This window comes from Euleptes europaea, chromosome 1, assembly GCF_029931775.1.
Source record: "Euleptes europaea isolate rEulEur1 chromosome 1, rEulEur1.hap1, whole genome shotgun sequence".
In the NCBI taxonomy this organism is placed as follows: domain Eukaryota; kingdom Metazoa; phylum Chordata; class Lepidosauria; order Squamata; family Sphaerodactylidae; genus Euleptes; species Euleptes europaea.
Genome location: NC_079312.1, coordinates 157,744,568 through 157,760,445, shown reverse-complemented (window position 1 = coordinate 157,760,445; position 15,878 = coordinate 157,744,568). Strand labels below are relative to the sequence as shown.

The 15,878-nt window shown below is 45.7% G+C and overlaps 1 protein-coding gene across 1 annotated transcript; it reads right to left on the bottom strand.

Annotated features, from left to right (window-relative positions):
* Window positions 1-154: 154 nt before the first annotated feature.
* Window positions 155-14,785, bottom strand: MCRS1 (microspherule protein 1). Its single transcript, XM_056856336.1, has 14 exons — window positions 14,699-14,785; window positions 11,705-11,834; window positions 10,724-10,862; window positions 9,100-9,258; window positions 8,487-8,596; window positions 7,207-7,315; window positions 4,908-5,046; window positions 4,741-4,816; window positions 4,076-4,104; window positions 2,839-2,931; window positions 2,499-2,581; window positions 1,528-1,615; window positions 881-1,008; window positions 155-290 (listed from the first exon to the last, which is right to left on the bottom strand). The coding sequence occupies exons 2-14, from the start codon at window positions 11,812-11,814 to the stop codon at window positions 204-206; spliced, it is 1,350 nt and encodes a 449-aa protein (XP_056712314.1). The 5' UTR covers window positions 11,815-11,834; window positions 14,699-14,785; the 3' UTR covers window positions 155-203.
* Window positions 14,786-15,878: the final 1,093 nt, after the last annotated feature.

Below are 15,878 nucleotides of genomic sequence, written 5' to 3'. Positions count from 1 at the left end.
CAAAAGACTTCTTTTTCTTCTTCTTTACTCCTTTCCCAAAGAGAAAGGCCCCTGAGAGGTTTCAGACCTGCCTTAGGGGTAGGGCAGGCTGCATGAAATTGCATCGCTAGCACAGGGCATGGTGAGCTCCTGCTGGCAACAAGGAATGGGGTCGAGGACCCACACACAGTTCCAGGCTGATGCCTTTGGTTCTGAGATGTGCCTCAGGGCTGGGCGATTTTGGCAGCCTCGGCCTTGATCAGCGCAATCAGATCCTGGTTGATGAGGAAGACAAAGCGCAGACTGGCAATCTGGGGAAGAAAGGACACAGAAGAGGTTGTCAGTTGGAGGGGGAAGGAAGGGAGAGCTTTGGGTTTGTTTTCCAAATATATCTTATCCTATCCTACCCACTTTCTGCCCTGACCTGGATGGCCCAGGCTAGCCTGATCTCGTATTTGGATGGGAGAGGCAATGGCAAACCACCTCTGTTAAGTGTTTTGCCTTGAAAACCCTACTGGGTTGCCATAAGTCGGATGCAACCTGATGGCACTTTACGCACACACATAGCTGCTTTCTCACCTCCTCTCGATCCTAATCTGCCACTTTCAAGACCTAAGGTGTCACTCCAACAAGCATAGAACACTATCATACTGAGATGACCTGATGCCTTATCTTACTTGTCGCACTTTGTGCATCCCAGTTAGCACTAGAGTTTTGGTAAGAAGGGCTTAGCAGCCCTTTGCCTGCCTGCTTTTCCTTTGGGGTCAGGTGAGTCGCTGCAACACCAAAAGCAGCAGCCACCAGTAACTGTGGACCTCTAGCATCAGACACACCCACCAGAGAGCTCTCCTGGTTCTGGGACCTGCCTAAATACAGCTTTCCCCAAAACGTCAGGACTCACCTCCACCACCGAGTTGTTGCTCAGCTTCCACTTGCTGCCACACAGCACGGGGCGCCCGTCAACATAAATGGGCCGTCGGCCTTCATTGGCCAGGAAGAAGTCACCATTGTTCTTCAGCTTGATGACTCCTGAAAATGCCAAGGCAAGGAGAAACTGGACTTCAAAAGGAGCAATGAGCAGCAGCTGCAACTGCTTAGAGAAATACCTCCTACGTTGAGGCCCAAACCAAGTTGTATTCTGGGGGGGAGTGAAATAGTAATACTCTAAAAGTTAAACAGATTTTCCCCCTAGGCTGTCTAGATTAAAAAACTGTGCCAGCTGAAAATACCAACTAATTTCCACTTTTTAGATTTTGTTTCTTAATGCTACAAAGTTGACTGCAGTTCACAGGATTGTAAGAAGAGAACTAAAGACCTCACTGGAGCTGTTTTAGAACAAGGCATGGCATTTGCACAGCCTTCAAATCCCACTGGGATCCTCCCAGCAAACCATCCAAGGTCTCTGGCTATCTCAAGGCACTTGGCATCAGGAACCCCCAGTAGCCTCCCATCCCTACTCAGCCACTACAAGGCTGCTTTCTCTTTCAGCCCTGACCTGCAAACCTCTTCCTCCCAGCCACCCAGGGGCAGCAACCCACTCTCCGGTACCTTGCTTGCGAGAGATCTTCCATGCTGGCCCCTCCAATGCTAGATCCACATCAATCTGATTGTCTTTGGTGGCTCTACCAAGAGTGATCTGGAAGAATGTTCACAGTGTTCATCAAAGGAACCAGAACTCTGCTCCAAGAAAATTACTATTCAGTAATCAAATTAATCAGGCAAATCTGTCCATTTTAAAATCAATCATCCATCCATTTTTAAAGCAGTTTTAATTTTCAAACTAAGGAGGACAATAAACTTGATATTCCATGGGAAACAGCAAAATGGTGGCAAAAGATGGAAAAAGGGTAAGTAAGGGGAGTAAAGGGAAGGACAAGGATGTGGGACTAGGCTGGGAAATCTGCTTTAGAGGCAACAAAAGCTTGAGAGTTCTCAGGATGCTGAATTTTGCACCAGGTATCACAATACATACAGGTAATGTAATAGCGGCAGGAATACACACACAGTGTTGTCTAACATTAACCATTATCTGCAGGATTTGACATGTGCAGAGATAGTCTGTAAAGTTACCATCATAGCTTGAATCAAAACCTGTTCCTTTAAGGCAGAGACATGTCTTGGATTCCTAAGGCGTATAATGGAAATATTTTTTCTTCAGAGATTCTTCTCCTCAAAAGCATACATAATGAACACCTGGAGATGCTTTGAAAGGTGTGGAATTCTTACACCCTTGACAGCACACACATGCACTCCAGGCCTGCAAATCAGGCAATACTATTATTTGCTTAGAATTAGTTGGGGGCTTTGAGGAGAATGGCAGAGATTTATGCCTATCAGCTTGCAAAAATTAGCTCTGACTCCCAGGAAATGCCAGAAAAGTTCTTGTTCAGTGCTGCACACTAAGAACTGAGTCACTGTTATTGAAAAAAACCTATTCAACATCCTGCCTGATCCAAGGGCACAATGGAAAATTTTGCAAGGCCTGAAAATGAAGGAGCTGGACAACAGGATGGACTCACCTCCCTGGAGCGCATGAGGTAACGCACCATCCTCCCACGCAGCACAGCCAATGTCTGGTTGTCGAAATCAGGGGAACTCATTCCTGGCATGAGGAAAGGATGGATTAGACTAGACACAGGTGGCCTTTGGAAGTTGGGGGGAAGCCAAGAGCAGGTGTGTACCCATGCAAAGCATGCTCAACTTTCTAATTTGTTTGGAATCACTGCCTGCCTCCAGTGCCTCAAGCAGTATCTCAAGCCCCAGAGCAAGTTACTTTTTCCCATGGCCCCTTCTTGCTTGGCTGCTTCCACCAGAGGAGGCAGTGATGCTGTCCACCAGCACCTGCCACTTGTGCCTTACCTGTTATGCTGTCCACCAGCACCTGCCACTTGTGCAGCTCTTGCTCCAGCTGCCGGATTTCACGTTTCTGTCTCCGGTCAGCCACGGTCAGTTCTGCAAGGAGGACTGTGTGTGAGATCAACAATGACACGCAGGAGCCACACATGAAATAAAGGTCCAGGCTCTTGGGAATGGGGTGTTCTGCTGTAAAGAATGCTGGCTTCTGCTGAGCCCTAGCAAACCAAAGCAGGGAATTGGAGGAGAAACGCATATGTGTCTACTTTGGAGAATTTCCTCCCCATTGAGGGTGCTGTTCCCCCACACTGAAGGCTCAGTATAGCAGTGTCTTCCTCCAGCTTTGGCTGGTGAGCCACCTGTAGCCTTTCCTGCATTAAAAAAAAAAGATCTGGCTACTGTGGTGCATGCCTTGGTGACATCTAGATTAGATTACTGCAATGCACTCTACATGTGGCGCTGCCCTTGAAGAGGGTCTGGAAACTAGAACTGGTACAGAATACTGACTAGGGTGGGTCACAGGGATCATATCACTCTAGTGTTGTTCCATCTGCACCAGCTTCCAGTTTACTTCCAGGCCCAATTCAAGGTGCTGGTATTGACCTTCAAAGCCCTATACCTGCATAACTTAAAAGACTGGCTACTCCCATTACAATAACCTTCGGGGGGCCTGCTTTAAATGCCCCCACCAACTGATGCTAGATGGGTGGCATGAAAGGGCCTTCTCTGTCAAGGCACCAAAACTGTGGAACTCCCTCCTCAAGGAGATTTGTCTGCCCCCCTGTATCACTGTCTTCTGTCAGCAGGCAAAGACTTTTTTTCATCTGCTGTTCCCTTACTGACCCTCCCTCCTTCTCATTTGTTTTTGCTGTTTTAAAATGTTTTCTGCTGTTTTAAAAGTTGGTTTTAATGCCTCTTTACCGGTTCACTGCATTCAGGGTCATTAGTGAGCAGAAAGGCAAGATACCAATGTTTTAAATAAATAAATGTTAGGCATTTGGAATTATGAGCAAAGTGCAAAGCTCTGCCCTGCTTCCCTTCAACAGCTGCCCAACAGGGATTCCAGCTCCTATTTGTGACTCTGCTTGGGATTTTAAGGGAAATAAATGTGTTGCTCTATAGCCCAATACCTGGCCCTATTGGACAGGGAGGAGGTAGTCCAGCTCATACAAAGCCTCTTGCGCAGATCTAAGCAGAGGTGAGGCCACTCGCAAAGGGAGATGTTAAACAAAACACTACTCACCATGCTCCAGCACTTCATCTCGTACGTCCCTACAGGAAAGTGAGGGGGGGGGGGGAAGAGACAGACGTGAGGTTAGGCAGATCTTAAATGGCTCACAGAACCCTTCTGGTGTCAATGATGATTCTGCGTTTACATTGCCTGCTCTATTCTGAACAGCAAAACTTACATATCTATTACCAGCCCCACTAGCAAGCACAGGATGGATTAAGGATGCTGCCACATTTATGGTGTGAGAGCTACTGCAACACTCAACAATGCAAAATGTGGGAGGGTCCGCTCACGATTAGGAGCCACTGCCAATAAGGGTCCCCCACAGGGTCACAACTGCTGGGATGCAAAACAAAGGAGAAGGACAACTGAGCACAGAGGCTGGTAGATAACTAGCATCAGACCTTGGCCTGGGGAGGGACAAATTCAAATCTCAGCTCTGCCATGGACCCACCATAGGGTAAATCATGGGCACTGACTCACTCCTTGGCCCACTTTCCTCATGTGGAATATGGGAACAGGAGTGTCAGATCTCAAAAAATTGATATGAGTCTCAAGGAACAAACCTGCTAGCCGGGTTCACCAGCCATCAAGGCCACACAAGTATGCAGATGACACTGATAGACACAATGGTCTGTGGACATGCAAGCAGTCCTCCCCGCATCCCTTTCACTTACTTCAGTTTGCTGTCATCTATCATGTCTTCAGCATCAGAGAAGTTCAGCACCTGGTCCCCTTTGGGCAGCGGCTGCACTGAATGGAGCAGAAACAACAAAGGGCTGTTCAAATTCTAGCCAGAGCCACAGCCACAGCCATTAATGGGAAGCAGAGACAGATGCCTTACCTGTCTGATCATCCAGGAGGTAGTACTGCTTCATGAGCTGCCAGTGCGTTTGCAGGGCTTTGGCCGTGCGTGACGGGTAGAAAACTTCCGGGTGTTTGTGAAGCAGGTCCTGGAAGGTATCCAAAGTGGGCTGGCTCGTCTGGGAAAAAAGTGATTGAAGAGTAAAGCAAAACAAACAAACAAACAAAATACTCCGATTACATCCCAGAGTGTTCTTGAAAGTGATATTAAGCCGGGGTCAAAGTAGGGCTAGAATGAAGAAGCAACTTCAAGGCTTTCCTGAAAGGCCGTAGGAGTGAAATTTCTATGCAATAAAATTAACTTCTAGAATGTCTGTGTGTGGCCTACTATATAAAATGTTAACAAAAGATCATAGAATCACAGAGTTGGAAGGGACCACCAGGGTTATCTAGTCCAACCCCCTGCACAATGCAGGAAATTCACAACTACCTCCCCCCCACACCCCCACTGCATGCCCAGAAGATGGCCAAGGTGCCCTCCCTCTCATGATCTGCCAGCATTGCTGACAGATGGCCATCTAGCCTCTTCTTAAAATCCTCCAGGGAAGGAGACATTGTCAAGAAGTTGAGGCCTCTCAATTTCTTGGATTGTATTATTTCTTTTGGTTCAGGCCTGGGAGGCCTATGGATTCTGTGTTATTGGGATTTTAGACCAGAAAAATAAGTTTCCTTTTGAAAACTGTTTCTGTGGAGGGAGTAAGCCCCAGCTGGTGCTAGTTAACCTCTCCCCTTTTTGGAATGCAAGGCCGTGCATTGCCATGGTAATTAAATGGTCAGCCATCATGACAATGTCCAGGTGCAGGTAGTTCTGCAGGCTTCCTCACCTGAACACATCTCTGAGTGAGTCAGCAATTCTGACCAAGCGATTAATTAACAGCTAAGTGCTTGCGTTTTCTCAATTGGCCTCTATGAGCTCATGCCACTGAGAAAACGAATATAAGGACAAACCAACCCTTGAGAAAACTATGCATGCTTTGGGGTACAGCAGGAGAGCTGTGCTGGCTGCATCACAACCCATTTGATTTTGGCCCTACGGGAAAACTCTGGTCAAGCTGACCTGCTTGGAGAAACCTTTGGACAACCTTTTGAAACTCTTGAATGCTGGAAGCATCTTTGGAAGTTGGTAACTATAAACCTGATGCAAGAAACCTTTGCCAATCCTTTTGAACCAAAAAGGCTTTTGAATGTATTAGCTAGTTATGCTAAATAGTTTATTAGTTTCTTGCTTAACACTTCATGACTTTTTCTTTCCTGTAAACCAGCTTGAATCTTATAAATACATTGTTAGCCTTTAAATGGCTTGTGTCTGTGATTTTGGGATTCCAAGCCTAAATTCTAAGTGCCTTGTATGAGTGTAAAACCACCTACCAAAAACCTAAGACATTTTGGGAGTGTAATCTTTCCCTGGCAGGCCTCTACCTTGCAGGGTAAGCGTTGCACTCAATTTTGGAGTGAGTTGGGAGAGGATTGCCCTTATCTTCCCCCTGGAGCTCAATCTTTTGAAAGAGTTGGCAACTACTCCTTGGACTTGGGGCGAAAGCCTGGAGTTCAAGGTTTTGTCTTTTGGAAAACCTTTGACCAAACCAAAGCAGCCTCCAACTGGTGGAGACAGGTTGGGGAGCTCTTTGACAGACATTACCACTTCCTGAGGAAGCCTGTTCCACTGAGGAGCCGCTGTTAGAAAATTCTTCCTAATGTCTAGACGGACATCAAAACTCTTTTGATTTAATTTCAACCTGTTGGTTCTGGTCGGACCTTCTGGAGCAACAGAAAACAACTCAGCACCCTCCTCTATATGACAGCCCTTCAAGTACATGAAGATGGTTATTATATCACCTCTCAGTCTTCTCTTCAGGCTAAACATACCCAGCTCCTTCAGCCTTTCCTCATAGGACTTGGTCTCCAGACCCCTCACCATCTTTATTGCCCTCCTCTGGACACGTTCCAGCTTGTCTACATCTTTCTTAAATTGCAGTGCCCAAAACTGAACACAGTACTCTAGGTGAGATCTAACCAGAGCATAGTAAAGTGTGATCTGGACACTATACTTCTGTTGATAATGCCCAAGATCACATTTGCCTTTTTAGCACACATACATGACAAGGGAATCGGTATTTATCAGGGCAGTTATCAAACAAGCCAAGCCATGTGCTACAGGGGGAAACAAAACCACATCAAGGCCTCCAGCCAATATGAGCAGGAGGAAAGAAACCCGGCAGTGCTGCTCAGTTCTAAGCTAACCAGGACTGGGGTTCAAGAACCTGGATGCCGAGCCTTACCGATCCCACTTTGCTTAGCAGCTGCTCCTCCGCTTTGCTGAACAGCACCTTGCTCTGGGTAGAAGCAATGGCTTCGGGATGCAGCTGCCGCATGGCCTGGCAGGACAACCTAATATAGCAGGGCAAGAAGAGGAATGAACATTGATCAACAAGGAACAACCAGGGCAAAGATACCCCCTTGCCAAACAGCTACTAGTAGCATTCATTCAGGAGCCAAACACAATCAATTGAGAAAGAGGAAATTACATTAAGAATGGCATTGTAGCTGCTGCCCTCGCTTTGCTAGTGCCAAGACAAAGCCACTGGGAGAGGAGGGGAGGGAGAGAGTCACCTAGGTATCATCAAAACTCACTCTCACCCACCTTTACTTAAGGCTAACAGTTGTGTCAACAGTAAGTATTCCCAACATCTCAGCCTTGTAGGGCTGCTTTCCTGGATGAGACCCAAGCATACCAAGAAGGCATTTCCCATTAGTACAGATCCCAATGAACGAGGCAACAAGCACTGTCCTCTCAAGTCAGCTCTGCCTGAAACAATTTGCTCCTGTGAAAGTGCTAAGATTCTGGTCTTCAGTGTAATCTTTAACAAGAAGTCCTAATCTTTGAGAACAAAATGGACTGCAAAGGAATATCACATTGTGCCATCAAAATGGTATGGGGTAGCAGTACAAGAAAGGTCTTAGAATGTCATAGGAACCCGAATAGTACTGTGCATGGTCAAACACTTATCTACGACTCCTGTGATTGTATTAGTGCTTAAAACCAAGCCCATCAATTCTACGCTTTCCCCCCTGCTTGTCCTGCTTTTGATTCTTCTACCAGGGGAGATGGGCTACCAAGAAACCTGCTGTTCCTTGCTGTCAAGGAGGGCTCTGGGATTGGAAGAGACAGAGGATCTTAGATTCCTGGTTAATATGGAGTTGCTTGGGAGGGGGAATCTTTTTCACCTTCTAAGACCTTTCTACACTGAATCGTTAAAGACTTCTCATCACTGCTGAGCAGGAAGAATTACGCTTCTTTCCAGAGCAACTGAAAAGCAAGAGAAAGGATAGTAAGGCATCAAGGGTACAGAAACCCTTGGCAGTCAGTTGCCTTAGTTTCCCAGCTATGACTGAGCAGGAATGTTGAAGCAAATATAGGAAACCCACTATATATCCCATAGCCTCTCTGGTCACATACCCCCTTCATTCTAACAATATAGTTGAAAGTAAATCTCATTGCAGTACTAGCTCACACCTTACTCCTTGAGTCCCACAGCCATTTGCAGAAGACAGGACTTACTTGGAGATCACAGGGTCGTACAGCAGAGCATACCACCTCTCCTGGATTTCCCGCAGGTTAAAACGGCAGCTGAACTTCACTCCCAAGTGCACAGAGGTCAGGTCATTGGTCTGCAGGAAAAGAGAGTGCATCATGACTAAGAGGTGCATTCTGGGGAGTATGTCTACTTCCTCCCCAGCCAAATACTACTGGGACTGTCAATCCAGCAACACCTCACAACACATGCAGAGACTGTCATCTCTGGGGGTGTGGCAGCATTGACAGTCATATTCTGGTCTGGGTTAAAAGGCACACAGTGACACTATTGGGCCTCAAGGATGAGGTGTTCAAACAGAATGCCGAGCAGGAGCTAAAAAGTATATTTTGCAAGCTTCTGCAGGAGTGTAAGAGGGCACCATGGGTGCATATCACAGTTTTTGTTTTTAAATATCTAAGAAAGGAAGGTGGGGGGGGAATGATCTGAAGACACAAAACGCTGAAGTCTAGGGGGAGACTGCCTGGGACCCCTGTCAAAGTCACTCTGAGCTTCTTGAAAGAGAAATGGGATGCAACCAATCAATCCTTGCTCAAACACTTTGTTATGTACCCCCACAGACTGTCCTTGCTCTGCTACCTGAAGCACTGCGTTGATCAGCAGCAGGTCGTCAGTGGCTTTCCATCGGCCCAAATCCTTGGTCACTTGCAAGGGCTGCTTGCTCTTCTTCATCCGCTTGGCAAGGCTGGGGTTTGGAGCTGGGCTTGGAGTGGCAGGTGCAGAGATGGATTTGGACACCTGTGATGGCAGAGATGTTGACATTCAGAACCAGAATGCAACAACAGCCACTAGGGGAGTCATAAGACACCATTGCTAAGTACCTGCTAACAAGTTTCCTTTCAAGGAAAGTAGGCAGGAGCACCTACATCAGAAAAGGAAGAGAAGGTGGCACCTAGAGTACCTACATCTCCTTCCACTAATCACACAAGCCAGTAGTAGCACAGGGTTGGAAAATTGGGGAAGGGGGACAGGATTCTTGCTGAACCCAAATCAACAGCATAACAGGGTCAGGGCAACTGCTTCAGGTGCCAAGTTCTTGGGGGTGCCAAGCATGCACATGTGTATTCCAAATTCCAGTGACTCTTCACGTTTTAGATACATTTATAAACATGTAAACCATGCCAAACAGTAAAATAGGGAGGGGGCAAGAAGAGCACAAATATATATATGCAATGTTGCATTGATCCTGGGAGCTATTTATCTAGATGAGACTCTAAACCAAACCAACCAATTATTTTTTAAATTGTGTCTCTGCCCATAAAAAAAAGGGACAAGGAGTCAGGATTCAAACCTCTTCAGTATCAACACAAACGGAAATGGGTCATGGCTCAGAGTTCTTGCTCTTGTGTTCTCATTTAGCATTTTGGTCAAAGAAACTGTTCCCTCCTCTTAGGATCTGTTTTCCTCAGAATGCTGGGTTAGGCAGAATCACCAGCTGCAGCAATATGGATAAGAGAGATTTTGATATGGCAGAATGCGATATTACATCCCATCTCTGCCATGGATTCCACTCTGGGCAACTCAATGTCACTCAGTTGCAGTTCTTTACCTGCATTTGCAAAGTGCCATGATAACCCATGTAATATGCATAGTCATAGTTTAACTTTACTCAGTATTTTTTAATTTACTTGATTTATACACTGCCTTTCTTCCCAATGGGGACCTGGAGCGTCTTACTTCATTCTCTCATCCTCCATTTTATCCTCACAACAACATCCCTGTAAGGTAGGTTAGGCCGAGAGTGTGTGATTGGCCCAAGGTCACCCAGCAAGCTTCCATGCCAGAGTAGACATCTGAACCTGGGTCTTCCAGATCCTAGTCTGACACTCTAACCACCATACCGCAGTGGCTCTCCAGCATCTAGCTCTCAAAATTACAGAAAGAGCTGACGCAAACATATACAAGATCTTTATCTCAGAAGCAGAAGGGATGGATCGAATGCAATCTCTCTGCCTGTACCCCACCCCTGCCTCCTGGACCTTATGCATTGTTTCCAATAGCCATGTACTTTTCCATCCCTACTGCCTGTGTTCTAAAAGAATATGGGGTGGGGGGGAATTCAAAAGATTTCAAAAATCAGAATTATAGAAATAGATTAAATGCATAACCACAAATGCATTATCATCTCTGGCAATGGATCTGTCATGGCAGCTCTTCATTAATACGGGACACCTGTCAGCCCTTCATTGTACCCAGCTCTCACCTTCTTCTTCTCACTGGAAGAGGGCTCACTGCCAGAACAGCGCCCAGGTTCCACCCCACTAGGGCCCTTGGCCCGGCTGGATGATTTGGCAAGGCTGCTCTCTACCAGTTCATCATCAAACTTCTTCCTTTTGATGAACCTAGAATGACAAACAAAATCAGGCTAACTAATGCTCCATACATCATACCCTACTGCAAGAGGTTACCTCTTCCACTTCCCTCAGTGGTCCTACAACAACAAATTGTTGCTGTAGTACCAATGAAATCCAGAAACCTCTGGGAGGCTGGGCCTACAAAATGATTCGGAATTAATATTGTTTTACCTAGAGGAGTTTGCCCCCAGCTCCAGTGAGAAAAGCATGCACTGTTTGAGAAAATTAACCAGGTTCCTGGTCACATCTCTTTGTGTGGCATATCTGGTTTTTAAACGAGCCAGCATCACACAAACTTGGTTTGCTTAATAGGTGGTGGGTGGGGTGGCACAGAGTCCAGCTTCTACCCTCACAGTAATGACCAGTGCAAGGTAGCGCACACCAGCAGAAAGTGTCTTTTTTAACCCAATGAGTGCCTTGGTGGTGAACACAGGAGGGCAGGAGCTCATTTCCTCCCTTGCAATGGGCTTTGGAGCCATTCACAAAGAGCACTGCTGCTTTGCTGCTTTTCAAATCCCAGCACACGAGACCACTTCCTCCGTGAACACACCCCAGGCTGGAGTGACTGCAAGTTCTGGCAGGCTACCAAAGCTAGCCAAAATTCATAGACCATGGCTCAAACTGCTGGCCCTAGTGCCAAATGACTTCATGAAAGCAAACTGGGAGGAGGAAATAATTTTTAGCATTGCTTCTGATGCCCAAAAGGCCCAAAGTTTGGAACAGTCGGAAAATGTCTTTTGAAAGAAAGGACAAAAACAATATCAATGCATCAGTAATAAAACAGCCTGCTTCACAGACTCCACCCCTGGCAACCTCACGCTGAACAATACCTGGATGAACTGCGCCGTTTTGGGATGGCACCCGACACCTGTGATGAGCTTCTTTTCTGCCCTGCCAGAGACTCTTCGTCTTCAGAGCGGCTCGCTGTGCCTGACGCCATCAGTCTGGAATCCAGCACGTCTGCCGGGGAGGAGGACCAAAGAATCAGTGGCCTGTGCTACACCTTCTGATCCCATGCTGAACTATTATAGGACTGACACCATAATGCATCACAGGAAAGTACAAGAAGCCAAACAATGACTATGGAATGCGCTGTATCCTGGTGGATTCAGAGGTACAGAGAATCTAAGCCTGAGATTGCATTCTCTAAGAACCCTTCAAGCCTTTTTCTAATCTCACTGCCTTTTCCCGGATGTAAGCCTCCTCGATTTCAGTAAAACCTACTTCCACATCAGTGAGTTTAGGACTGCAGCCACTGCTGTCATCTGACATATTACACCATCCATGACCGTGACTTCTACAAATCAGCTGCAGGAAGCAACTGATCCATTTTGAAACAATGGATAGAAAATGGGAATTCAAGAGGGGGAACTGAAATATATTAAATGGTTGTTAACAAACCTAAACTTCCTCTATTTCAGTAAAACAATTTAATGTACAACTTGGCATATAAATTGTCATTGTTTGGTATATTTTGAAATCTCAAAGTACATGCCTTTGTTGTATTAAATGCCTTTGTTGTATTAAAATGATAATTTCATATATACTTAGTAGTAATTAGACAGGAGTTGGATGGAGTTGGAATCAGCTGTACCCTCAATTTTGCCTCCTGGAGAAAAGGGGGAGGGGCTGAAAATAAAAACTACCAGCATTGTAGCAAGTCAAAGGAAATTTTTATTATGTGGGCTTGAAGACAACATGTAAGACATCAGCATTATCATGCGCATGCAAAAATCTGAATATCCTGAAAAGGCCCAGTAAATAATTATTTTGTACACTTTGTGCTACAGTTGAAGAGTTCAATGTTATAAGACTCAGGTGTAACAGAAATACACCAGCATAGCATATCTGCCAAAATGACCACCAAGGCTGCAATCCTAAAGAGACTTTCCTAGAAGTAACCCCCATTAAATAACACCGGACTTACTTCTGAGTTGATACTGTTTAGGACTGCCCCATCTAATCACTATCTGAATCTTAAACAGGGGTCTTGTGCCATCTTAAAGATTAACACAATTTTATTCCAGCATATACTTTCATGGCCCACTTCTTCAGATATTATGAGCCCATTTCTAAAGGGAGGGGGAAACTCCTCTGGAGCCGGCGTGACGACGCACAAGTGTAGGTGCAACCTTATCACAGAATAAGGCGGCACCTCGCTGGCGTGGGGGCAAACGCGCCGGCGTCCAGGTGCCGCCGGCCCCTGCTGCCAGAAAGGAAAGCCCAAGCCTGCATGGAGGGGTCCCCAGGGGTGGGGCTGCCACAGCCCTTTCGCCCTGGAAACCCCTCCCCCTTTTTAAATTAATTTTTTTAAGGTCTCTTTTTCCCGCCTGGAAGCGGGAAAGGTCTCTTTTAAAGGTCTCTTTTCCCCATGGTGGCCTGGAAGCCTTGGAAGAGGCGGTGCGGCTCTGCCGCTCCTGGCCACTGTGGAACTGCCTCCCCTTCAGGACTGGGCTGCCCGTGTATAAGCTTATACTGGGGTAAACCTGTTAAGTCTTTCAGATGCCCCAAGACTACAGATTATTTTACAGCAGCAGACAAGCATGGCTATTCCTCAGGAATTGTCTGACTTTGGGATCACTCAACTCATTTGCAGTGGTGTTAATTGGTTATGTAACACCATTCTTTTAAAACTCTGTTTTACGAACTTTACACACACATTGTGAAAGATTAAATGTATCACTAGAAGTCTTTCTTCCCAGTTTATAGTAAGGGGGGAAAGGCAGCAAAAATAACCTTTCCTTTCAAATCTCCCAGTCTTCTCATCTTTGCTTATCATACACTATTATAAGTTAATTCCAGTCTTGAATAACCATTCCTGCTTTATTGGCGGGCTACAAGGAGAGTGTGCTAAAAGTATTTCCTTTAAATCATTTTAGATCTTTACAACTTGCTTTATAAAGGTAGGTCAGTATTATTCAACACCACAGATGAAGGAACTGAGGCTCACAGAAGAGCTTGTCTAAAGCCACCTAGTGAGAGCTCATGATAGAACTAAGGTTTGAATCCACCTTATTGATGCTCTTGGCTAGTTAGTATATTACAATACTGAACTGGTGGAGATGTCAAGACCCAGTTTTGCTAAAACAAACCTAAGGCATTCATAATTTTAAAATGCCAAATAATATAACTTTATATGGTAAAAAGTCATGAATACTGGATTTAATTTAAAGCTGGAAAATATGTTCAGTGTAATAGGACATCAGGTTATTACATATATTTCAAAACTTTCTGCACAATTTACATCTGTGGAGATGAGGGTTCAAACTCCTGATTTGCTTACTGCGTGACACAGGCAAGTGTGTCTCTTTCAATCTGATCTACCTCATAGGGTTGTTGTTGCGAGGCTAAAAAAATGGAGGGGATTATCTTCCCCGTCCTTTTTGAAGAAAGCGCAGGATAAAAATGAAACAAAACACCTGTAGCCTAGAAAGAATCCAAGATTAAAGTCCCTCGGGCATGCCTTCACTGAGTGATGCAAAGCTAATCAGCCTCCGTTCCTCCCTTGCCAAAGCAGAAAAAGCTCGTTAAAACACTAAAATTGTACTACGCCTAGCCAACACGCGCAAGCGCACTGGAACACCACGTTATCCTATTGAGTTACTAGGAGGGAACGGGAAAAGAACAGTTGCTGCACGCATGCGAGTTTCTGACCCCTTTCCGGCGCATGCGTATTTCTACCTCACAGCCCTTTCCACTGTGGCGCATGCGCCTACCACCCCCGTCTGTCCAATTTAGCTTCCTGAGTCGAAATGTTCTTTCAGCCCCTTTGATGCTGACCCTTCTTTGAGACCGCTAAGAAGGTTTTGGCGCCAATAACTCACCATTCCCGAGCGCTGCAGCGACTCCCGCTTCTCTTCTACATCCACCTCGGAAGCTCGAGAGAAAGTGGAATCATTTCCGGAGACAACACGGAAAAAGGAACCGCTTCCGGTTTGTCATGGTGACGCCAAGTACCCTTTGTTGTGGGTAGTTGTGTTGGGCAGCCATCTTTGTTGAGGGCAAAACTCCAGTCGTTTGGGCCTTCTAATTTAAAAGCTGAATTGCTATGACCATTATATCACGGCAACGTGCTCTGACGATACTGGATTTGTCTGCCTAGCTATGTTTTTAATATTTTTTTGCTGTCATAATAATTTGCTTTAATTAGTGCTGTCATTTACTGTTTATGGGCTTTTAAAATCTATGTTATCTTTATCCGGTCTTTACTCGAAGGGGCTCAGAACAGTGCACGCAGTTTTCCCCTCTTCAGTTTTATCCCCCAATAACTAGCCTGACTGGTTAATGTTAGGTCAGCCAGCATCATAGCTGCGATCAGATTTCAACCTCGGTGGGTCTCCCATGACAAGCCCCACGCTAACCCAGGCACCCCCAACCTAGTGCCCACCAAATGTTTTTTGAAAGTGTGTGGGGCCTTTGCCCAGCAGGGCTTCTAATTGGCCGTTGGATGTCTGATTGGCTCTGCAGACTGCTAAAAAGTTGCATTGGTAGCAGCACAGCACGAGGATCTTCACTGTATGACTGAAGATAAACTGTGTGTATGCAAGAAAAATATTTTTAAACAATATGTTCATTCTAAAAGGCATCCTGCTAAACAGAGCTTTTGCCTGAAATGTGAAGGTTATTCATGACCTAACCCCTGCCCCTGAGATTTTGTGGCTGCTCCACCACCTCTTGTGGGAGCTATTTTGTGGTTGCACCCACCATCCGTCCAGTCTTAGAATTCCAAAGGTGACGAGAGGCTCAAAAAGGTTGGATACCCCTGCTGTAACCATCTCACTGCTTTGGCTTTCATTTTATTTTTGTGAGATTTACACACTGGTAGTTACTGAGATAACCTTTTTGATTTGAATGCATGGGTTACCAAAAAAAAAAAAAAAACACTTAAAAGAGATAATTTACCTGTCAGCAGGTTGATATAATGGTCATGACAAACAGCTTAACACCAGGGTACCTGCAGGACTCTCCTCCCATACTATCCAGCCAACCAGTTAAGATCTGCCT